Source organism: Haliotis rubra, unplaced genomic scaffold (genome assembly GCF_003918875.1).
Source record: "Haliotis rubra isolate DU_JTF1 unplaced genomic scaffold, ASM391887v1 Scf821, whole genome shotgun sequence".
Lineage (NCBI taxonomy): Eukaryota > Metazoa > Mollusca > Gastropoda > Lepetellida > Haliotidae > Haliotis > Haliotis rubra.
The window spans coordinates 163,316-189,166 of NW_025767548.1; the positions used below are offsets into that span (position 1 = coordinate 163,316).

Here is a 25,851-nt window from a genome sequence, read left to right on the forward strand (position 1 = left end):
AGAGAGAGAGAGAGTGAGAGAGAGAGAGAGAGAGAGAGAGAGAGAGAGAGAGAGAGAGAGAGAGAGAGAGAGAGAGAGAGAGAGAGAGAGAGAGAGAGAGAGAGAGAGAGAGAGAGAGAGAGAGAGAGAGAGAGAGAGGGAGGGAGACTCTTTCGCGCCATCCTCATCACATGCAGGATATAACAACGACAGACGATGATGGTAATGTTATTTATATACAACTTCTTTATTCTGTGAAAGCCGAGGCGAAATAGATTCTACCGCGGATGTCAAGCATGTGATCATCCTCATTGTTCATCACCTCAACTTCTAACATGCCAAGAAGACAGACCCATTGTATAGTTGTTTGAAGTATGCAGGATGTATATTTTTCACACTCGGGAGGAATGTGCACACACTGTGCACTGTGCAGTCTACAGTCGTCACGCCCTGTAGCACCGCCGGGACAGTAGTTACGTTGTCCCCAGCAACCCACGCTTGTCGCAACGAGCAACTTACAAGATCGGATGGTCAGACTCGTTGACTTGGTTGAAAACGAGTAATCATACCCCGATGTCTGATCGATGCTCTTGAGAGGGAAACATTTCCTAAAATTTGTTGATTTCAAAGTTAAAACTCTAAGTGTTCTTCAAATTAGAATTCTTGGGGAAACCAACAAACAACAAAAAATGTGAAATTTTCTGAGTTTACAAATGAGAACAAATCAGTACATGGCAGTTACAATGGCAGTGCAAAATAGAGTGGGTTAGAATTGATCTTCAGTAACCCTTGCTTGTGGTAAGAGGCGACTAACCGGATCTGGCGGTCAGGCTCGCTGACTTGGTTGACAGATGTCATCGTATCCCAATTGCGTAGATCGATGCCCATGCTGTTGATCACTGGATTGTCTGGTCCAGATTCGAGTATTTACAGACCGCCGCTATATAGCAGGAACATTGCTGAATGCGGTGTAAAACTAAACTCACTCACTCACTCCTAGCCTAAATATAGTAACCAAAATACACTGCATGCCCTCTACTGAATCTAAACAGAAACATTTTGATACAAACACAGACTGTTCTACCATGTCTACACAACTGCCACATACACATTACAGAACCCTTATCCTTTGTGCGTTTTCCTTGACTATAAGATGGAGAACGATGTGTACACGTCGTGATGTAAGAGGACGGTTATCCAGTTACAAAAAAGCAACAACGCAGATTTAATAGTACAATGGATTATGTTTACAATAAAGGCGGGCCTCTAAACGTTATGATATCAAGCTTGACGTCCTACTGCTCAAGGTATTCAAATGCATGCAACCACTGGAGATCCAGGTGAGAGGAGGGCTTCAACCATCCATACTTGTCTCATGAGGCGATTTGGGACCGGGGTCAGGCTCGGGGACCTGCTTGATGCATGTTCCTATCCCATTTTCGTAGATCGATGACAATTTGTCAAACGAGAATGTTCTGGTCCAGACTCATCTACAGACCGCCGTCATATTGCTGGCAGATGTCTGAGTGTGTCGTTAAACATCAAGCTAACATAATAAGACAGGGTTATTACAACCATGACAACACACCAAATGTATACGTCTTATTCCACAGGGGCGTGTCACGCTTAGAACCAGCGTTAGAAAGACATATAGGTATATAGACCCTACCCTAGTACATGTACTATATAAAAGGTTTTATATAGTACTAGGGTAGGGTCTGTATACCTATATGTCTTTCTAACGCTGTTTCTAAGCGTGACACGCCCCTGTGTCTTATTCCGTATTCATATACGTTGCGAAAAACTAAAACTTTGAAACAGGTTGAAACACAACTCTCAACTTATCCTCAAAGCCTAATGAGTGGAAGCTATCCACCTCTTCTAGTCCTGGTTCGCTAACACCCACTAGGTCGGCGTGACCAGTTCATCCACCCTGATGAGCAGGTAAGGCGGCCATTGTGCATGCTCAAAAAAGTAACAGGTAGACATTGTCCACTTAAACCCGTCTGATGTACGGCAGATGCTGTGCAAATATTGACCTGATGACAATTATCTCCCTTTCCAGTAGCTTGCCATGGATGTGTCGCTGTCTGGGCGGAAATTACCAGGTTAACATGTTGATGGTTTGTTCAAACACTATTGTTCAAATGAACACAGATCTTGACATTAAATTTGCTTTGATGTAAAAGCCGAATATTTGTATTTTGTATTTATCTTACCTTACAGTTGTACTTATAAGTCTTGGTAACTAAGTAAGACATGTGGTATTCGTGGTTACCATAGATTGGCAGAAATTCTGTCCTACGTTAACATGTGCATACATATGGCCCTATGTAACTGTACAAGCTAGACCTGCAGACTGTACACCGACACCAAACAGTGTACACCGCCATAGAGACTGTATGCGAACACTATAGTCTGTTTGCAGTGAAAACGTACCGGTGAATTTCAATTTAAACAAAAAAGTAAATCAAATAAGGTAAAATTAAGATTGCGAATCCTCATAATTTTACCTTGCCAATTGAACATTTAAATCTCAAAATTTTATTCAAATTAGGATAAAAGTTGTTTAACAAACGATCATAGATTCAAATCGCTATTACTGGTTTGTATTACAAGGGGGTAAGAGCAGTAGTTGGAACAGTGAAACACATGCAAGTGCGGTACGTGAAGAGCGTTAACTTATAACAAACCTTATCGTTTTCGGTGTTTCATTTGATGTGCATACCCCCTTGTAATACAAACCAATAATAGCCATGTGAAACTATGATCGTTTGTTAAACAACTTTTATCCTAAGTCGAATAAAATTCTGAGATTTAAATGTTCAATTGGCAAGGTAAAATCATGAACCTTAATTTCACTTTATTTGTTTTACTTTTTGGGTTAAAGTGACATTCATCGGTACGTTCACTGCAAACAGACTATAAACCATGTACACCGTCTACACCAACATAGACTGTATACGGACCCCAAACAATGTACACCGTCTACAAACATAGAATGTACACCGTCTACACCAACATAGACTGTATACGGACCCCAAACAATGTACACCGTCTACACTAACATAGACTGTATACGGACCCCAAACAATGTACACCGTCTACACCAACATAGACTGTATACGGACCCCAAACAATGTACACCGTCTACACTAACATAGACTGTATACGGACCCCAAACAATGTACACCGTCTACACCAACATAGACTGTATACGGACCCCAAACAATGTACACCGTCTACACCAACATAGACTGTATACGGACCCCAAACAATGTACACCGTCTACACCAACATAGACTGTATACGGACCCCAAACAATGTACACCGTCTACACCAACATAGACTGTATACGGACCCCAAACAATGTACACCGTCTACACCAACATAGACTGTATACGGACCCCAAACAATGTACACCGTCTACACCAACATAGACTGTATACGGACCCCAAACAATGTACACCGTCTACACCAACATAGACTGTATACGGACCCCAAACAATGTACACCGTCTACACCAACATAGACTGTATACGGACCCCAAACAATGTACACCGTCTACACCAACATAGACTGTATACGGACCCCAAACAATGTTCACCGTCTACACCAACATAGACTGTATACGGACCCCAAACAATGTAAACCGTCTACACCAACATAGACTGTATACGGACCCCAAACAATGTACACCGTCTAGACCAACACAGATTGTATACGGACCCCAAACAATGTACACCGTCTAGACCTAGAGATTTTACACCTACATACAACATAGTCAACCATTATTTTAAGAAACCATCGGAATTTGATTATGGAACAGTCATACTGATTAATATATCTAACGTTTCTCCCTGTGACTACCCTCAATAACATGATAGTCTTGTCATGTCGAAGGCTTCGGTCCTATAACCAGCTTCCTACCATTACCACTACTCCCATCCTCTAATCCCAACCCCAAACATGCACACACAAGCTATTGTAATAATGTTATTAAGACAGGCGTGCTATTCGCTATGAAAATAGATTGGCAGAACTTCTGCACAGAGAGAAACTATAAAGTGATGCTGAATCTTGATAGATTTATTAATGTAGGAATGTGCGTACGGAACACGTGAACACGAACCAGTGACAGGATAGCATGTAATGTGCGGGATGCCCGTGGGACACACGATAAGGTGAACCGATTACTTCAGAACCCCAGTGTTTAAATCCTCAGTTCAGAAATCCATACTTTATTATCTACATCTGATTCAACATAGGTTTTAACAATCAATGACATTTGCCCCTAAATGGATTACTATCTTTCAAGCAACTACAAGAATAAATTCAATATACATACTCAGTACATTTCTTGACAATATCTATGTTGACTGTATACATGTGGACACCTTTTGGAGAGGTTTGACTTCTTATATAAATATATAAATACCGCTGGGTATTATATGGGGAATATGTCTTCATGAATCAGATCCTTTTGGTTGCCAAGAGATATACCTATACTGCAAGTATAGAAGGAAACGCCCGTCACTTACCTTCAATATTTCTACACATTTTAAAGGACATAACCGAAGTTGAATATCGAGATGCATCTAAAAATATCATGGTTGACTTTGACAGAGAGTGACCTCACCTGCTGGTGTGGGAGCTGAAAAGGTGTTGTCTACCGACTACTTTGTCCATTTTACATCATATTACAATGGGAAAGCCTACCGAAGTGAATACAAATACTTATCAAGCAAATACAAACAACAACAAAAGCAACAAAACCCCATTATATTGTGTGTGTCACTTCAAGGATTGCACATAAAGTACGTCATGTATAATAAGGTAAACTTGCACGGGCATGGGTATAGAGACGAAATCAGAGCGAGCCGGGATTTGAACCCCAATCAAATGTTACTTAACACATAGGAAACGCAACTTTGCTCTGATAATTATACATCATGCATATATCATGAAAATTTATCAGTGAAATAAAAAGGATTTTATGTTATTCACATGCAGAATCAAAAACATTACAAATCAAACTAACTTTGATTAAAATTAATAATGTACACAATTATGATACATATGTTCATGTCTACAAGTATATATGTGCAAGGACATACACACATCTACTACAAAACACCACATTAGTGGAAAGTGCAAGGGTTATATTACGTGACAATGTGTAAGTTCCACAAAATAAATATTTGAAAACCGATGATACTTGTGATGGGATACGTTTCGTTGCAGCTTTGAAGTTATGCCACACGTGTGCTAGTTGTAATGGATTTTCGCACAATTAAGCTTTCCGGAGTTATTTCCCTTTTTCTTGTGGGCAACTCGTCACCGTATTTTGACACGATGTGGAAACTTTGATTTTCGGGTATTTACTGTTTATATGGTATGTATAATTTTATATCTATACATTTATATAAATATTGTGTGTCTAGATATGGTAAATGTCCTGTGTCAGGAATAAACTTTAATAAAGTCTTCCTGTGTCAATAATCCAGCACATTTACCTACTCACTCGCATGTTATCCTAATTCTTGACGTAAGCATTAATGCAAAGACTCGAAGAATCACTGGAACCAGTCAAAATATTGCAATACCATTTTCATCATACACTTGAGTTGGTACTCTGCTCAATTCGTGCGTCCGTCAACTTATATAAGAGACTAAAGCTCTGTCCACCAAACACGTGACGTTATTGCGTTACACGTCATAATTGCAACTATGTTCTGTGACGTCACAATCACGACAAAGCTGTCGGTGCATATAGTTTTAACTTGTCACATTCGTCGATTTTTTTCTTCGTTTCTATCGTCAAGATGCATTCTTACTGGATTGAACCAGCTCAGACGAGGTAGGTTGGACATCTTTGCTGGAGACAGTTTGATAGGCCGGTGCTTTAAGCGTTCACTCGTCAAATTGAAGTGCCCGGTTCTGTTCCCCACATGGGAACTGCGTGTGAAGCATGTCTACGAAGTTTCGTAGGTTTTCTCCGCCGTGATAATGCTTGAATAATGCTAAAGGCGGCATAAAACTCAACTCACTCACCCATCACAGACGGTGTTCGAAGTTGAATGTAAATCCTAAATATGGTCCTTTATGTGTTGCAGACTTGTTGTCAATCATTAATGGTACATAAATATACTCTTAAAAAAAGTAGGGGAACTTCATTTTTAATTTTAATATGCTTGATAAAATGGGAGATATATCGGAGTCAAACAAAGAAAAGAAAAACGGCCAGAAACAAACACTAACAACTGTGTGATGTAAGATGATTGTCAAAATTAATGGTCTACAGTGATTTATCGACCTTCTTGAAAACCGTCAAAATCAAGAATGACACCCGATGCATGTGCATGAGGCTACTGCGTTGTGCACGTGCATCCCATGTTTAGTGTTAAGGGGTGGTGATATAGAGAAGATGTCTGTCTTTGAAATGTTTGTTCACGCTTATACTTCCTATCCAAATTGAAAATTGGCTCCCCTACTATTTTTTGTTAAGACTACTAGTATATTATGGTACAATATCATCTCCATAAATTTCTGTAATCGTGTCTAAACAAACATCCGTGCAAGAAAATGCATACATTTAAAATTGGATTTGACAAAAGCATTACAAATGTTATCAAAACGTTAATATACTGAAAGTAGGTTTCGAAATTCTCCAAACTAAAGGTCCAATTCACAATGATGACACCGGTATCAACTACATCGCCATCGAATAAGCATCTGTTGTTTATTTAATTTTTAGAAACCATCAAACATGGGTGTATACTTTCTTTAGCTCGACAGTAAAGTTTTCATGTGATATATCTGTTGTCGATGTAGCCCGACAGTAAAGTTTTCATGTGATATATCTGTTGTCGATTTTAATGTTACAAAATGACCTTATACCATCCCTCTGTTTATGAATCTCGCTCTGTTGCAGCCCAAAGACAGTCTTGTCGGCTAACGTCACTTCTCACATTTCTTTTCGTGGTGAGTATATGACATCAACAGCTGATGCTCGTGTATGTAAACTTGATAAATCTGAATTTTATGTTGGATGCCATTATATATATAATACCTCACCATCATGTCCATGTAGTGTAAGTACTCAGCTAAACTGACCATACTCCTACCTCATTGAAGTAAATTCTATACCTTCGGAACGTGTTGTTACCATTGAAATAGTACATGCGTGATTGCTTTTCTTTCAGATACCACATGGCTTTGCATTGGGAACATTTGTATCGTCACTCTTACCATCATAGCAGGATGTGGTAGGTGTGGTTTCTCTCTCTTTCTCCTCTTCGATAATCTTTGTTACTTGACACTCACACGCTATATGCCTTACAGCAGTGTGTACAGTTTGTACATTTGTTGATAGTACATATGAATATATCAAGAGAAAGTTCACCTGTAGGTGACTTAAACGCTGGTGCTATAATCCTACATTTAAACCGTTACCCTACGGTAATACCCACTTCAACCTTGTGTTTCAGCTGTAATAGTGACAGTCTACTACATGTGGAAGACTTTCACAAGGACACGCACACCTGCATGGCGGACAAACAAGGGTCCTCTCTCTCGCTGTGTGGACGCCGAGATGGGAGAGATAGACCTTCCCGATATCCTGGAACCCAGCTTCCAGCAACCAAAACCCCAGGCCTTGACCTCTGGGAACATGGAGATGGAACGGGAACTGAAGTTCCATCCTGATTATTGTCTGGACAGTGGTGCGAGTTGGGGCGATGTGGTTGGGGATGTGGCGGGGGTGGAGGTAGAGGTGGCCCCGGAGTATCAGTTGTGTGAGGAGGAGGTGGGGGCAGATGTCACAATGTGGGGACTGGAGGTGATTGAGGAGGGGGAGGAAGAGTAGATCTGTGTTTGTGTTTGTACATACCTGTAAATAACGGAAATGTCTTCAAATGTGTACATATTTCATCTTATTTAAAAACGTTTTTTCATTATTTTGTTTGTATATATTTTTGTTAGATTATATGAACATTACAGAGCCTTTCTTGTGTTTTTCTTTGATAACATTTCATGTTACATGCATGCATGATGGTGTTACATCTTAGGTGGTGTAGTTTGTGTTGCAGAGTTGCGTCCCTTTGGCGTTAAGAAAACTTTGATCGTTGTATTCTATCATGAAGTGGCAATACAAATTTAAAGGCAGTATGACGCAGAAGCAGTGATTATAGCAATCAAGACAATGATGGTAATAATTATTCACCTCACAGAAACAATGGTTATAGGCTGAGTATCCAGGGCAAGAGAGATCTCCACACAATTGCTAGTCCACTGCAACCCGAGATGTAATGTGAGATGAGAGGCAAGAGTTAGCTCCCCATTTATACCAAAGGAAAAGACTCCAGAATATTCTCCAAGTCCATTGGTCCGAATATACTGGGCAAGTTTATAGGGTACCCTGTAGCATCTTCCACAACTATGTCTAAATATAACGCACCACTGAGCTAACAGGAATAGTGTTACACAGTGAATAACACTGTCACATGACACTAGGAACAGTGTTACAAAATGAATGACACCGCCACATGACACTAGGAACAGTGTTACACAATGAATGACACTGCCACATGACACTAAGAACGGTGTTACACAATGAATGACACTGCCACATGACACTAGGAACGGTGTTACACAATGAATGACACCGCCACATGACACTAGGAACGGTGTTACACAATGAATGACACTCACATGACACTAGGAACGGTGTTACACAATGAATGACACTATCACATGACACTAGGAACGGTGTTACACAATGAATGACACTGCCACATGACACTAGGAACGGTGTTACACAATGAATGACACTCACATGACACTAGGAACAGTGTTACAAAATGAATGACACTATCACATGACACTAGGAACGGTGTTACACAATGAATGACACTCACATGACACTAGGAACAGTGTTACACAATGAATGACACTGCCACATGACACTAGGAACGGTGTTACACAATGAATGACACTCACATGACACTAGGAACGGTGTTACACAATGAATGACACTGCCACATGACACTAGGAACGGTGTTACACAATGAATGACACTCACATGACACTAGGAACAGTGTTACACAACGAATGACACTGCCACATGACACTAGGAACGGTGTTACACAATGAATGACACTATCACATGACACTAGGAACGGTGTTACACAATGAATGACACTCACATGACAGTGGGATCGGTGTTACACAATGACTGACACTGCCACATGACACTAGGAACAGTGTTACACAATACATACATACATACACACGCACGCACGCACGCACGCACGCACGCACGCACACACACACACACACACATACATACATACATACATACATACATACATACATACATACATTTGTATAGTGCCGATATCCAGCTCAGCTGCTCAAAGGCGCTTTGTTTTCCTTTGATCACTGGATGTCAATCTCAACGGCCCGTCGTATAACAATCTCAACTGCCTGGGGAGTTATATATAGCAATGTTAAATCTACAAAAAACAGTTTGCTTGATGTGCATTGATATAAACAGTAGCTGTTGCCTAGCTGCTCTCGCCTGACTGCCTACGGTCGTGCTGACCTAATGTGGGTTTCTTGAAAAGTAGTAGTACGATGAGGGTTTATTATTTTGTATTAGGTTATTTTTACATCAACAAAACAGTTTAAGGTGAATCTTTGATGAGATCTTTGTTCTTGGTAAGGAAGGTTTGAATGATTTTTGGTGTTTGCATGTATTCATGTGGCCACCATCTAGTCATATACCAACGGATTCGTGGGTTCTTTTAATTGCACAGGGTTGTGTACTGTACACTAGGGGTTGTGACAACACTGAAAGAGTCTGCACACAAAGTTGACTCCAAGGTTTTTACACCCGGTCACAGGTGGGCTCGATCCCGTCACCTCAAGCTCGATGGATAACTAGCCTGGCGCTTTAGACAGTTCGCCCACCACGCCCATGACATTGCCACATGACACTAGAAGCAGTGTTACACAATGAATGACACTGTAACATGATACTCGGAACAGTGTTACACAATGAATGGCTCTGCCACAGTGTGACAGTTTCAGTGCAGATAATTCAGTGTAGAATGCATTTCACATAAATAAGTCAAATGTTTATTGATTGCAATACTGGAATCCAGTAGCCAATGGTGAGTGAGTTAGTGAGTGAGTGAGTGAGTTTTTACGCCGCTTTTTGTTACGCAATTTTCGAGCAATATCACTCGGGGGACACCAGATATTGCTTCACACATCTAGAGAAAAAGGGGCGAAACATATGTACAAGATATTCATTTACATTTATCACATACATCGCAAAGATTTCAGTCCAAATATAAACACACTTCAACAATATCTCTCAATATGGCACCCAAGTGGAAGTTGGACAGCTTAGTGATTGGGACGTTCGCTCGTCACGCCGAAAGCCGTGCTCGGCAGTATTCCAGCTATATGGCGGCGGTCTGTAAATAATCGAGTCTGAACCAGACAATCCAGTGATCAACAGCATGAGCATCGATCTACGCAATGGGGATACGATGACTGTCTAGTCAACCAATTCAGCGAGCCTGACCACCCGGTCCCGTTAATCGCCTCTGGAATCGAACCCATGCGCATCTTACACGTGACGACTAGGAAACATTAGCACAGCTTTTCTATCACCTGCTTCAATGTTAAAAGTGACATACGTGATTTGAAAACCCCCCAAGTGAAACCACGTTAATCAAACATTAAACAAGACATAGTTTGTACAGTTTAGCTCGAAGTTATTGTACGTACGCTTCTTTCACTCTAATTTGGCTGAAGAGTTATCTAACCTTAAATAAATTATTTAATAGATGGCGTTAACGATCGTTGACGTACTTCCTGTTTGGAATCGGCTGCTGGAACTGCAGTCAGAATGGGGAATACAGACACAAAACTTAATTTCAGGAAAGCTGTCATTCAGCTAACCACAAAAACACAGGTAAGATTACAACAGTTAATTTGCAATCTATCTGACCGCTACATTCATGAAAATCGCATTTGAGGCAATTGTTTACAAGAGAAGCTCTTGCATGTGTTACGTTGACAATTTTTACGTAGGCCTTGCTTGCATGTCAACACTGCTCATTATGCAGCGAAATATCGGAGGAGTACATTCATATGCAATTGTCAGGATTATGTCTTTGGTAATATATCAAGTAAAACTTGTGATGACAGATGCGATTCTGTGTAAATTAGTCGGTTATAGTGTCATATTGACGTTTACTATCTATAGATGTAAGGTAACAATCCATACAATAATACTGGCATGAAATGAAAACAATTGCATTGTTGACTTGTTCGACAACCTGAAATTATTGACTATGATGAGAATTTGAAATGTAAAAATGGATCATTGACAGGTAGATTATCGTTAAACAATTAAGGTTCCTACTTTCCGACATCCTCCGTAGCTAAATCTTACAGAACCACCAAGAGATTATTCAACATCTGTCACCAAATACCCATGCAGCTTAGCTGTCATGAAGGCTCATGAGAACACAGTAATCTTAATGAGCATTGTTCAGTAATTAATAATATTTATTTGTGTGAATGTAATTCTGAAAGTAGTACTATACATTTAGATTCATGAAAACATTCATTCAGCATTGTCAAACTGGATTAATTTGTTTGTGAAAATGGTTAAAATGCTTCAGATGCTTTGAACTCTCAATTTACATGGCATTGCTTGTTGTGGTTATTGTAATTGTATCACATCTGTTTATGATGTTCATCGTCTTGTTTCAGTTATTTTGTCTGTCACTGCTTGTCAGATATGTATCAAACAATTAGAAAAGTCTGCAAATGTACTTTATTGGAATTTATAGCACAATTCTGTATACAAACCATAGTGATGTTGTTAAATCTTCATACCCTGGCTTCTTAATTTAATTACCTGTCTCCAAATACTAATGTTTTATTTCATTGTAAGTAGACTTTGAAGGGAAACAAAGCTCCACATTGAATTTGTCTAGTCCATGTCATTTTTATAAGCCAACATAATCATGAGATGCTAATTAGTGTTTGTCACCCAGCCTACTAGGTTTCGGACTAGCAAGGGAGTAAGTACTTCATTAAAAATCAGAGGAATCTCCTTCAGTTGTCATATTTGATGGGATTATACTTTCGAAAACCATTCACCTTGCAAATTCGTATGTGTTTGGAAATGTGTATGTACAATTATGTATTTTAGTATATAGCAGTTACATGTAAGTATTATTTTTGTTTCACTGAAGTCCACTTATGTACTCAAAACAGCGACAGCTTTTATTATTATCTTATACAATACAACAATAAAACAATTAATACTCTCATCTTGTCATCCATGTTTTATCATATAAGCCCTATCCTTGTGTGTTTGTCGTCATTATCTTGATGCTCAGTTAATGACATCATTACAAGAATTAATTAGTGATAACAATATTAACATCACTAGGATTACCCAGACTTTGAAAAATAACTCCATAAAGTTCACCCTTGTCTCTGAGGGTGTCATGGATATATAGCAATCAGTGGCCTACATTTGGCATTGCTAATGTCTGGCGTAATTATTCAATCTAAGATTGGGTTCTGAAAATGTTTGATGTAGTGAACTGAATGTATTACGTGTTATGAAATGTGGATGTCCCAGCACAGGAAGAGAGGAATGGACAGTTCAGTTGCAAAAAACAAAGGATTGCGTTTATGATATTATGTTTATTGAGCTGTTATCATACACAGTTAATTTGTCAAAAGAGTATATATATGTGTAGTTTTACGAAGGCAAATGGGAATACACTCACGTGTAGGCAGCTGTGTAAAAGTCCATAACAAACAAATTTGTATAACACCAAGAAACAACCAATCTGTGTTTTGAAGCTTTCAAAGTTAGAGTTTTGTTTCTCTGTAAATAAATATTTTAAGTAAAAAAACATCCAGTATATTGTCTTTAAAAAAGATGATACCCATAATCATGATAATGGGTTTTATGTCAAATGTGGTAGAGAACTGTCTCTGAATTAATTAGTTGAAGTTTGTGCTTCGAAGTATGGCAGTTAGTCAAAGGGCAGTTATTGAACAGGATGTTTTCGTTCACCATGACAATTTATAGTATAAAGTATTTGACAAATTCACTAAAGGTTAAAAGAAAATCAGTCATCTTAAACATTAGTGTTGGGAATTGGTTGAAATCTCACAATTGATGATTGCTTCATTACCTTCTTTGAGTGGCATTTTAGAAGTTGGGAAGTACAATATAGAACAAACTTTATGGATAACAACTTCTTTTTATTCGTGAGTGCGACGTTTCGATACAGATGTTATCCATAAAGTTTGTTCTATATTGTGCTTCATTACCAACGAACAATCATCGAAAAAAATTGGTTAGCGTCATTTTTCAGATTTTCCTATCCAGGTTGTTATTGCAGATATATATAACATGATGTGACTTGCTACTTTAAAGTGATTACTAATATATCATGAACATAAACTTCTCGGAGTCTTCAAGAAATATTCAGTCATGGCTTTTCAGTTAGTGAAGTGAGTTTTCTAAGAATTAAACACGTTTTCAGTTCCTGACAACTTCTATGATATGTTCCATTGTCAAGTATTTTAAAGACTAAAACAGAAGTTCATAAATCGTTTATGTTCGATTATGAGAAAATGTGATCGATTGCTTGGTCGTTTGGTCACTGCGACCAATCTTCGATTATTTCAATAAATCGGGACACCACTATTAATAGTCCATTGGCTGACGGGGGTCCACATGCGGGGGTTCACTTCTATTGCATGTGAAGTAATATGTCAAAAGTATCAAGCCTTAAAATAGGCTTTCAGTTTGATTAATTCACATGGTCAAAGTCATTCATCATTGGAGCTGTCACTCTCCTCACTAGACACGTACTCTTCATCTGAAGAGTTGTCATCCTCACATCATCATTATCATCTTCATTATCATCTTCATCATCATCATCATCACTTCCATCTAATTCAGCGACAGTATCTTCTAAAATGTCTACCAACTGTTAAGGAAGGATTTCTCCATCAGTCCACTTTGGCTGCGTGACACCATTCTCGAATGTCGATCCGTGACCATCCATGGGATCAGGTAAAACCGGATCTGGAATGTGTGCTTGCCTCCATATCAACACCTGATAATTCACCTGATTCACGTGTTATGTCAAACAGCTTTGACAGAGAGCTAGAGTTTTCTATTCCGAGAATAAGAGAACGGACGCTAAAACAATCAGAAGCTGTCGACTAGACAGAGTGCTACATTGCGTAAAAGAAGAAGCCCTGGGTATAAAATTGTCAATAGGTCAGTAGATGGAGGGAAAGAAGCATATGAGAAGATCGTCATGAAGAATATGCTTTGGCTTCTTATTCGTCTCCATGCTGCAAAGACCAGTCAGAGTGTTCCAATATCGGGTGGCTTTGTGTCATTGACAGGGCAGACACCGACAAAACTCACAACTGTCGAATATTACCCTACCATACCACCTCCGATCACAGTCTACAAAGCAGTGAAGGAGTGTCTCTGCCAAGCAGAAAAGGGAACAAGAGAAGTTGGCCAACACTATGTCATCACCACCTTCGATCTCGGAGTCTGCATGAAAGCGTATCCATTGGTTTGGACCAATCCAAACCAATATGCACACCACATAATCATGATTGGGACTATCTACTTAAAATGTGCATATCTCAAGATGATTGGAAAGAAGATGGCTTGTACAGGACTTGATGACATTCTTCTAGAAGCAGGCTTAATCTCAACAGGAACTTTCAGCTCAGTGCTATCAGGAAAGAACTATGTCCGTGCCATCAATTGTCACAAGACCCTGCTGGAAGCACTTGAACGTTTACTGTTCCTGCATTTTCTCTATGCCCGAGGTGATGAGAGTCTGCTCTCGGACTTACTTCAGGAGTCCAAAGATCATTTTCAGGTCCTGACAGTCACCATCACTAGCGACGCCGAGAAGGAAGCACTACAGGATGATGCCGTAGTCAGAAACTTGAGTGAATACCTCAACTTCCTCAACTTCCGCAACTGTGCATGAGAAGGGGAACTAGGCAAAACAGCTCAGCTCTGGCTCTCATACATGGACATGTCTGGTTGGCGCTTAGACTACTTCAGGCAGGAAAGACCAATGACTATCATGCTTATGCAGAATGTTTTGGCTTGATGGCCGATATGTTTTTTAGCTTTAACGGGCAAAACTACCAAGATAGGTAACCTTCTTTGCTGTGTTCATTGCAAATATAGAAGAATCACACCCTGGTGCTACAGAACTGTTGAAATGTGGGGCATGTATCTGATACAGATACTAGGGATGTCACGATACATAAGTTTCATGAATCGTATCACGATACCTATTTTCACGCCATTTGGGTAAATTTAGTTACATTTTGAACATTAATATTTCATATTTTATAATTGTCCATGAAAAGATCAACATTTTTTATTCTCAGAGATTAAAAAGTTCTAATTTTCCATCTTTGAGCATGAAAAATAATCATTTATAACGTCCAAAAACATACAATTGCAAAATGTAAACAATGCATAAATATATTTAAATTGATACTTTCAAAACTAAATATCGATACAGTTTTGAATGTATCAATAATTGTATCGTCTTAGAAAAAGTATCGATGCATCGATGTATTGTGGCTACCCTATCACATACAACGACATTCCAAAGTGTGTGTGGTTTTATGCCATTTTTAGCAATATTCCAGCTATATCTTGGCCGGGGACACCAGACATGGGCTTCACACATTGTACACATGTGGGGAATCGAACCTGGGTCTTCGGCGTGATGAGCGGACACTTTAACCTCTAGGCTACGTCACTGCCCCCTATTTGATAAGTAATATTCTTACTATCATATAATGTTGAAACTATCCGCTGGTCTGGTTCAATTTTTAAGTACCTGTTATTTTGTGGACTCTTAGCATGTGATCATTGATATCATAAGATAATGCATTTGACTTAACATGTGATGATTGATATTATATGATAATGCAGTGAAAGAAGTACTTTTTTTCTAAGGCCAGACCAATTTTATTTCTTGTTTTACGGATCCGCCGGTTGTATTTTTTCAAGAATAAGAAAAAAAATAAGAATTAATTTTCCCCGCTCAGAAAATATAATCCTTATGTTTTTATTGGCCAAAAATGTAGACTTCTTTTTTGATTGTTTTTTTGCCCCATAAACACTTCATAAATTGCCAGAAGCAAAATACTTAAGATATTTAGAGGGAATATTACTTTGACTGGTGATTTTATTTTTATTCCCTCCTGCCTTTAGGTTTTCTGAGGACAAAAATCCGTAAAACAAGAAATAAAATTGGTCTGGTCTAAGTGTGCCTTAGGGCACCGACCAATATTTTATATGTGCCTTTCAGAAATCAAGTGTGCACCAATGTTTTTAGAATAAATGAGGTTAGCAATGATGATGAGCACTTGAAATTTATTGTTAGTAAACAACAAATATAACCTGTTTTCTGTTATCACTGATATGTCTTCTGTTTAAGATGGCTTTCTTAAGCTTCATTTGCTCTGCATTCCCAGCCCCTTTAATAGCTAAGAATTTTGTGACAGGTTCACCTGTTCAATATATCTAACTTACACAATTTCCTCTTCAGTAACCGAACTATCAGTACTTCCAACATTCTAAATGGAAAAACAACCAGATTTCCTTACATCATCCATCATAATTCCAGTGATTTCCTGGGCGATAAAGTCAATAAATGTTTTTGCTTGTTTGTCATTTGTGTATATGGTTTTTTTTGGATTAAATGACTAAAGGTGCGTAAGGTCTCTGAAAAAATAGGCATGCCATAAGGGCACCTAAGAACGTTTTTTTTTACTCTTTTTTTTTATAATGTATTCCACTCTTAGCATGTGATCATTGATAGTGTATTCGACTATTAGCACTTGATCATTGAAAATGTATTCCACTCTTAGCACGTGATCATTGATAATGTATTCGACTATTAGCACGTGATCATTGATAATGTATTCGACTGTTAGCATATGATCATTGATAATGTATTCCACTCTTAGCACATGATCATTGATCATGTATTCCACTCTTAGCACATGATCATTGATCATGTATTCCACTCTTAGCACATGATCATTCATAATGTATATACTGACAACAGGTGATTCACAAAGAACACAAATGATAATCAGGCAATATGTAAACGAAGTATTGTGATCAGTATCTCTTTCCAGTATTCAGTGATATACATGTTTCACCTCATTACCATTGGTATTCTTCCTTACTGTTCATAATACAATGTATTCCTGTGTACCAAGGTAGGGCATGGTGTCAGCGTGACATTACAGGATTTGCATGATTGCTGTTGCGTCAAGAGTCTGTTATGTCTGAACAATTATAACAAAAGATCTGCTTAACAATGTACTATAATTGTGTTTAATAGACTCTATTGCTGTGGATCATGATGGATGTTGCATTATTGATGTTGATAGCAATAATATTGTCTTCTCATTGTAACTTAACAGCTGTTGGCTTAATCATGCAAAGACAAATATTATTCAGGTTTTATTCACATGAGAGAAATGAATAAATATGTTTTCATTTTTGTCCAGGCAATGTGCATGTTTAAAAATAACAATACAACTGTTAAATGATTGCTGCATGAACAGGGATGTATCAAGAATGAAGTCACATGTTTATGAAATCATACTGATCATAGTCATAGTAGGGAACAGGTGGCTCAGCTCTGCAGAGTTGCATCCCTTAGAGATGCCAGGAACCGAGGCTCTTGTATTTGATTCCTGGTTCACCCTATTGTGTTCCCGAGGCTTGTCACCATAAATATTCTTGTTCGGTTTTACCATGTTGGTAAATATTTGAGCAGCAAACTCTCCCACAAACATAACCCTAGTTATATGGAATTGCTCTGTGGAAATTCTGGCACTTCATAACCTTTCATCGTATCCCAACTGCGTAGATAGATGCTCATGGTGTTGATCACTGGATTGTCTGGTCCAGACTCGATTATTTACAGACTGCCGTCATATAGCTGGAATATTGTTGAGTGCGGCGTAAAATTAAACTCACTCACTTATAACTTCATCTTGCTTGATTTCAGCCAATAGAAGCCAATGATGAGGCCTTCTGGGAGCAGTTCTGGTCGGACAGTGTGACATGCGTTCAGGATGTGTTCACGCTGATACCAGCAGCGGAGATACGAGCGCGCTGAGGGAAGAGTCACCGTCAAATCTAGCCACATTATGCTACAAGGCTGTGGAGAAGCTGGTGGCTGCTGCTGAGAGTGGCTGCCCCTCACACAGAGAACAACAGACAGGTAATCATCATATATAGAACTGCTGGCCCATTTCAGTCTTTCACTACTCCAGTGTATCATGTAATATATCATTTCTGGTGTCTCCCGCCGTGATGTTGCTGGAATATTGCTAAAAGCGACGTAAAACCAAACTCAGTCAGTCAGTCATGTAATATGTACCTAAATCTTGCATCTGAGAAAGGAGCTTTCCATATAATAGATTGGAAGAAGGGGGTGGCAGAATAAGGAATGAAGTTGCGAATCGCAGTTACTGTTTGATGTCAGTTGTGTCCACAGCCCAAAAAACATGAGATTCTGCTACAACCTAGAAACACTGGTCTAAAGCACAAATGCAGTATGATGTGTTTGTCTAGTATAAACAGTTGTAATAAAAGTGACAAACTGACATGATTTGCAATATAATAACCCCAAATGATGGCAAAGTGCAAGGGCATAAAAGTGTTAGTATTAGACTGAAAAGGAGTTACAATTGATACTTAGCATGGTTGTTCCAAACACTGTCTATCAGTTAAATGAACTCATTATCGGTAATACAATGTGTTAAGCCCATTTCTGGTGTCCCCCGCCGTGATATTGCTGGAATATTGCTAAAAGCGGCTTAAAACTAAACTCAGTCAGTCAGTCAGGCATCATCGGTAATGGTTTTCAATGGTTTTCAAGATGGAAAAAAGTTTTAACTTAGTGGTAAAATGTATCCACTTGGGCACTGATTGAATTCTTTTATTTACAGTGTTAAACTGTGTGCGTCTGCTGACCAGGATTCTGCCATATATATTTGAGGACCCAGACTGGAGAGGCTTCTTCTGGTCCACGCTGCCTGGACACAGTGAGGAAGGGGAGGTAACTTGCACACTCAGTTATCTCATTGCAAGGTGTTCACTGGGGCACAGAACTGCAGTGCACTGTGTAGAGTTGATCACGGTTGGAATCCTCGATTTCCTATTATTGTTGTGGACTGACAGCACCATTCTCATGCTAATATACATTGTCATGTTGGCAACCTGTGTTGCTATGGTATTTCCTTCACTCAGAAAAGCACTGTAAAACTGGCATTAGTCCAGATTAGCATAAGCAGCCATGTAGGCATCCATATGGCTATATAAATGCAGTTATCTTAGACACAGTATTAACCTCCATTCCTCTGGATCTATGACTTTTTAAACATGTTAAGCAGCCTTCACATGGCAAACTAAAGTTTGACAACATATGTTGTTGAAATTTTAAAAATTGTCAAATTCGTGTTATCACATGTCAAACACGTCTTGTCAAACTTTCGTGTCATTTGAGCGCCATCTCTCTATCGGTGCGGTCACACGACAATTTCGTTGACTGCAATTAGTTGTTTCTGAACAACAAGATTTTGACAACACTTCACAACACCGAAAGTTTGATGGAAAAGTTGGTGAGAATAGAGAAAGATTCTATTTCTCGACAACAGTTTGTCAACTCTGAAATTAGTGTTGGTGGTGAGTTGTTTGAATGTTCACACTCTCAAACTTGAGTTTGACAACATTTGCCGCGTGAAGGCTGCATTACAGGTTTACATATGTGTGGCATGTCATAAGATCCTGTAATAATAATGGCAGCTAATTGACTCACTAAATCAGGATATTTGATTGTTAAGTAGAGTTTATAGATGTTTTTTCAATAGTTACTGAAAGCAAGATTTGACAGTTGTTCACATCTCTTAGTGTAACAAATGGTATAGAAGGTTGTTTGCTTGCCCTTTTTCAGAATGAAAGTCCACCGCTTGCTCAGTCATTGTTGAATGCTCTCTCGGTGAGTAATATTATGTGCATGACATTCAAGTTTTGTGGAATGAAGCCGTGTCCTAGGACTCCCATAATTCCAAACACTGACTGATTGATAATTTACTTGTGGTTTGCAGTAACCTGGCAGACCATTCATTTTACCTGCAACTCTGACATTTCTAATCACACCTGTAGCTTGATTTCTAGAAAACTAATCAAAGTTTCATTTTTATCTAACATGCCCAAAGCACTTATCATTAGTGAGGCTTGGGATGTAATAATTGAAGGACTGATATGCCTGTATCCTGCAGCCTTTCTCGGTAATACCTGTCCCTAATGGTGGCCTGTTCTGACACAGACACTGACCTACCTTGTTTGTGTTGAGTCATGTGCACTTTTGCTTTGATATTTAGGGTCTTAAACATTAAATGGACCAACTAGAAATACAGCACAACGTATGTCTGATGCTGGATGCTATTATAGATGGGAATGTCCATATTTATGTTGAAACTTAGCTGGTTGAAGAGATTTGGACATTGACTGTCATAACATTGATCGTATCAGCAGAGATACATGAGATTATGTTATATGTGCTTCAGTTTCTCACACAAGCATCATTCAAACCTCATGATAGATATTGTTTGCATCAGTTATGTTTTATTATGGGTATGCAGGCATAGGATGCAATATTTTACAGCAGGAAAAATACTGAGAGCCTAGAGTTAAATCGGATCTCTGTACCTCTGTCATGTTTAACTGGCAGCCATGTTTGTTTCCACCAGGATCTGCTATTCTGTCCAGACTTCTCTGTGTCAACAAACAGAAAGTCAGGCCCGGTAAGTAACGTCTCACTTGCTGTTTATAGATGTTGTCAGCATTGACTTCACAGTAACCCATGCAGTGATTTGAAGGTTGAATCCAAATCATTAGAAAAATACTGAAAGGAAACTTTGTTCAAGGTGTATACCTGCCAAGTGCGTGGGACCTCTTGATTAACTTTTGATGAACTTTTGATGAACTTTTGATAAACTTTAGATAAAAGAAAAAAACGAGTCTTCTATTCTTTTTGGAAAACCTGCTATCAAGTAACCTTTGTGTAATTAGCAGTTGTTGTGTATTGACAATTCAACTTTCAACTCTATTATTTAGCATGAATTTTCATCATTATGTAATTAACTCTTCAAACTCACTTATACAGTACTCTCCGTAGTGTACTGTGATGTCACTTGCATTGTGACGTCATAACTCAGTTATGACGTCATAGTGACGACGTCATAGTCCTAACTGCCAGTTCACCTGATGAAGGGACCTGGGCCTAGATTTTCGAAGCTCTCTTAGAGCTAAGATAGTCCTAAATGCCATACATTAACATTAACTTACGACTATCTTAGCGCTAAGAGAGCTTCGAAAATCTAGGCCCAGGAATGGTCTTGAAACTTCGTTAGAGAAATTAAAAAGAAGTTTAATCCATAAAAATATCTTGGACATCAATGTACAACTTCTAAATGCCACTGAAAGATAACTCTGTTCTAGTTTCTGTAGCATCACCAACATAAGTAAATAAAACAACATGAAATGATGTCCTTTCTGAAAAACTGTTTCAAGAAGATTTCCAGATACTTTAAACTTGATCATATATGTGAAGAAGTTTGGTACAAATTTGTTCACTGGTCCTCAGTTATATGATCCACAACTGTTACCATGGTAACACATCTCTTGCAGGACAACCCAGAAGACATGGCTTCCATAGACAGCTGCGAGTACATCTGGGAAGCTGGAGTGGGATATGCCCACTCACCTGCACACAACAACAACCATGACATCAACCGCACAGAGATACTCAAACTGATGCTGACATGCTTCTCCGAGACAATGTACCTGCCTCCTATAGGTAGGTTACAGTGACATGCTTTTCCGAGACAATGTACCTGCCTCCTATAGGTAGGTCACAGTGACATCATTTCCTCAGACCTATACCTTTCCCCTATACATGGGTCACAGTGACATGTATCTCCTTGACCTTGTACCTATCCCATAGATAGGTCACAGTGACATACTTCTCCGTGACCTTGTACCTGCCTCCTATGGGTAGGTCACAGTGACATGCTTCTCCAGGACCTTGTACCTGTCCCCCATAGGTAGGGCATAGTGACATCCTTCTCCGAGACCATGTACCTGTCCCCCATAGGTAGGTCACAGTGACATCCTTCTCCGAGACTTTGTATCTGCACTCCATGGGAAACCACATACCTGCCCCCACAGATAGGTCACAGTGACATGCGTTTTGGAAACCATGTACCTGCACTGATCACAGGTCATTTCATCAGTGAGAATCCAAATCAATCTGATCCTTTGATTACTCATGGTTTGTGCTTTTGATAAGATATCATTTGCCACTGAAATGTTACTTAACCTTGGCTTGTTTGACTCCTTTGACAACTGTGATTACTTTGATTTCAGCTGATGCACACAGTCAGCCAAATCAGTGGATTCATTTTTTCACCTCCACAGAAAACAGGTACATTGCAGGATTAGCAGTGTTTGTATCACTGTTGATTGATGACAGAAAACCTTCCGTCTGATATGGTGACATTTGTGAGGTTTAATATTTAGAGACTCACTCACCTCACCTTTAACAACAGTTTCATTTGATTGTTTTCAAAGCATGGAAGGATATGCATGTCTTGTATTAAATGGTTCCCTGTGCAATATTCCTGCTAGCATAATGGAATGGATATGCATGTCTGGACAAGGTGTATTAAATGGTGTCCCTGTGCAATACGTCTCATTTCTGGAATATGAATAAGGATGAAAAAACTTAGTCAGCATAATGGACAATCTCACACACTATGGAAATTATATAGATGTGGAATTTGCTTTTCAGTCCAAAATGAACCTGTAGACATTACATGCATAAGGACATCTCATTTCAGCATGAATAAAGATGAAAATAACTGCATGTGACTCTGAAGGTAACTTATCCTGATCTCTCCATGTGTCATGTTGTTCCAGACATGCCCTGCCTCTGTTTACGTCACTGCTCAACATGGTGGCAGCCTATGACCCAGTAGGCTACGGGGTGCCCTACAACCACCTCATGTTTGCTGATCACCGGGAGGGACTGGTGGAGATTGCCCTGCAGGTCCTCTGTGTTACCTTGGAAAACGAGGCTGGCAGTAACCAGAACGTCTCTGTCGATGGAACAAGTGGTGGAACTGCTATGGAACAGTCCAGTGATGTAAGGCTCCTCTTGATCCTAACTTGGCAGTCCACTGTAACTAGGATCTGTGTATTTTACATAGACTATTTAGTATTGTGCTATGGATATTTTTGATTGGCTATGGAAGTTGTGTCACAAAAAGTAATTGCCTGTTAGTTTGTATCACTGAATGTGATTGGTTGTGGGCTTTCTGTCACTGAAAGTGATTGGCTGCGGGATTTCTGTCACTGAAAATGATTGGCTGTAGGGTTTGTGTCACTGAAAGTGATGGACTCTTCTTTCAAAGAAAGTTAGAGACTGTTCCGTGACTAATAGTCATTTGTCTGTAGTGTCACTGAAAGTGATAAGAAGACAAGGCTTTATTTGAAGTAATGTTTGTGTTCAATTCACAGGCTGGTGGCCCAGACAACCTGTTTGTAAACTACCTGTCCAGAATACACAGAGAAGAGGTGAGTCTGATAAAGCAACGTGTGTGTGAACCTGTAGCAGGAAACATGTACAATACACAGCTTGGCAACAACATGATTGTAAACAATGTACTGATGTCTGTACTGACAAATCTCATGTATACAGTAAATAGTAAGCTGAATGAAGAAGTACTAGTGTGGTCTTGAACACTCTTCACTTACTTTATGTGTGTCTTCCCTCAGGACTTCTCCTTCATACTCCGAGGCATCACACGTCTGTTGAACAACCCACTGCAGCAGACGTATCTCCCTGGTTCCTCCAAGAAGATACAGTTCCACCAGGAGCTGCTGGTGCTGTTCTGGAAGATGTGTGACATCAACAAGGTAGGACTCCACACTGATGCTACTACTTTACCAGACAGTATTCTTACAAACTTTCGCCACACCCTGTAAGCTGCATTACCTAGCCATTGCAGGAGCTGCTGGTTGTGGGTTGATGTCTTTTGCCCTTGTACAATCTTTTGTTAGTGCTTTTTGTGTTTATGGGTTTTACCAAAGAAATTGATGTATAAGTCACTTTGGGCTTTCGTTTGACCGTATTCTGATAGAGACACAGCATGATGTTGCTAAACAATGTTCAAAGCAGCATTTAACACAGTTATCTCCCTTTCTTTCTTCATTTGACTGTTTTCTGTAGACAGCTTTTGGATGACTACATGACTACATGTTGGATAAATTCTCAGGCTTGAATAGGAAGCCATGTCTCTATGTGATCTTCTCGCCGCCAATAGCTGCAACATTGCTCATTGCGGTGTTAAGCTATACTCACTCACTCTGTGTGATCTTAGATGATGGATATATTCACTGGGCAGAAATCTAGGATTGTGTGTTTGAATCCCAGTTCACCCTGAGTATATTCCCAGCTTCGTCAGCACCATACCTGCCATTTGTTTCAACAAAGTGGTACACATCGGAGACCTGCATCTCTTCCGGTTTTCTTTCCATACTAAGCTGACATGTCATGATGCACCTGGAGTACTGTTCCAGGTGGCGTTTACTCACTCATTTGCAGTGATAAAACAAAACATTGCAGTCATTGTTATTGAATACCTGTTGTGACTTATACTTTGGGCTGCCCTGAGGATGAGAACATCTGACATCATCTTTAGGCCTAAAAAATGTTGTGGTTCCGATTACTTGACCGACCCTTGAATTCTGGTGCCAACCCTATATTTTTTAAGCGGACTGAATAAAATAAGCTTTCATCATACCATTGTTTTTCCGGCACCGACAGATATCGGTCATTCTGATAGAGAAAGTCAGCACATGATGGTTCACTTTTGTGCACATAATTCCATTTGAGCTTGATTGAATAAACAATTACACATTGATATATGTGTTAATAGTTTGTACTTTCTTTCTAAAATAAATATTGAAAAAAAGAAAATCCTACCTACCCTAAATTTTAAAGAGGTGTAATCGGAACCACAACATTTTTTTATTTGGCCTTAATACCTCATTGTAAACCTGTAGTAGGCTGTACGGCTGGTTCCAGTTTCTCATTTAGCTGTTGGTTTTGTTTCTTGCAGAAGTTCATGTTCTATGTGTTGAAGAGCAGTGATGTGTTGGACATCCTGGTACCTATCCTCTACTTCCTCAATGATGCCAGGGCAGATCAGTGTAAGAACCACTCACATAAACATCAATCAGTGAAAATATAGCACACATGGCAGAGAACAAGATATTTGTCAGCTTTAAAGATAATATGTTCTTTCTTTATGTAAGGTTTGTTTACCCACTTTAAATAAGAAATAACATTTAAATGGTGATCATTTAAACAAAATATGTAATGTCAAACATAAGAATGCAGGTTATTTCTAAAAATCATTTTATAAAATATGGTTAACTAACTTTCCTACAATTCTCAAAGTAGAAACAGTGTTAAAAGTTATTGTTATAATCAGGGGCTGATCCAGAGTGAGAGGGGTGGGGTGGGGTGCACATACACCCCTCCCCTGACAAAAATTCCCCTGGGGAGCATTTCCCCCTAACCTTTGGACTTCATGATTTATGTCCATCCCCTTCTCCAGGATCCGCCCCTGATAATGATGTTTTCTTAAAGGAAACACAAT

General features: G+C 39.2%; 2 protein-coding genes across 3 annotated transcripts in view; both read left to right on the forward strand.

The window, feature by feature from the left end:
- The first annotated feature begins 912 nt into the window (after nt 1–912).
- On the forward strand, nt 913–7,892 carry LOC124262118. Of its 2 annotated transcripts, none has more exons than XM_046696566.1 (4): nt 913–1,319; nt 6,914–6,963; nt 7,185–7,247; nt 7,470–7,892. In XM_046696566.1, exons 1-4 carry the CDS (start codon nt 1,216–1,218, stop codon nt 7,844–7,846), a joined length of 594 nt encoding a protein of 197 aa, XP_046552522.1. In that variant the 5' UTR covers nt 913–1,215; the 3' UTR covers nt 7,847–7,892. The 2 variants fall into 2 exon arrangements, with proteins under 2 accessions (XP_046552522.1, XP_046552523.1); XM_046696567.1 differs by lacking the exon at nt 913–1,319 and adding an exon at nt 1,691–1,923.
- A 2,964-nt stretch (nt 7,893–10,856) lies between these two features.
- The window catches only part of LOC124262120 (protein HID1-like), a 41,112-nt gene continuing 26,117 nt past the window's right edge, over nt 10,857–25,851 (forward strand). Inside the window, 12 exon segments of the mRNA XM_046696569.1 lie at nt 10,857–10,966; nt 18,126–18,227; nt 18,230–18,341; nt 19,072–19,181; nt 20,076–20,120; nt 20,875–20,928; nt 21,815–21,983; nt 22,553–22,610; nt 23,105–23,330; nt 23,705–23,761; nt 23,963–24,103; nt 25,309–25,399. Coding sequence (XP_046552525.1) covers nt 10,901–10,966; nt 18,126–18,227; nt 18,230–18,341; nt 19,072–19,181; nt 20,076–20,120; nt 20,875–20,928; nt 21,815–21,983; nt 22,553–22,610; nt 23,105–23,330; nt 23,705–23,761; nt 23,963–24,103; nt 25,309–25,399 — 1,231 coding nt within the window. The 5' untranslated portion in view covers nt 10,857–10,900.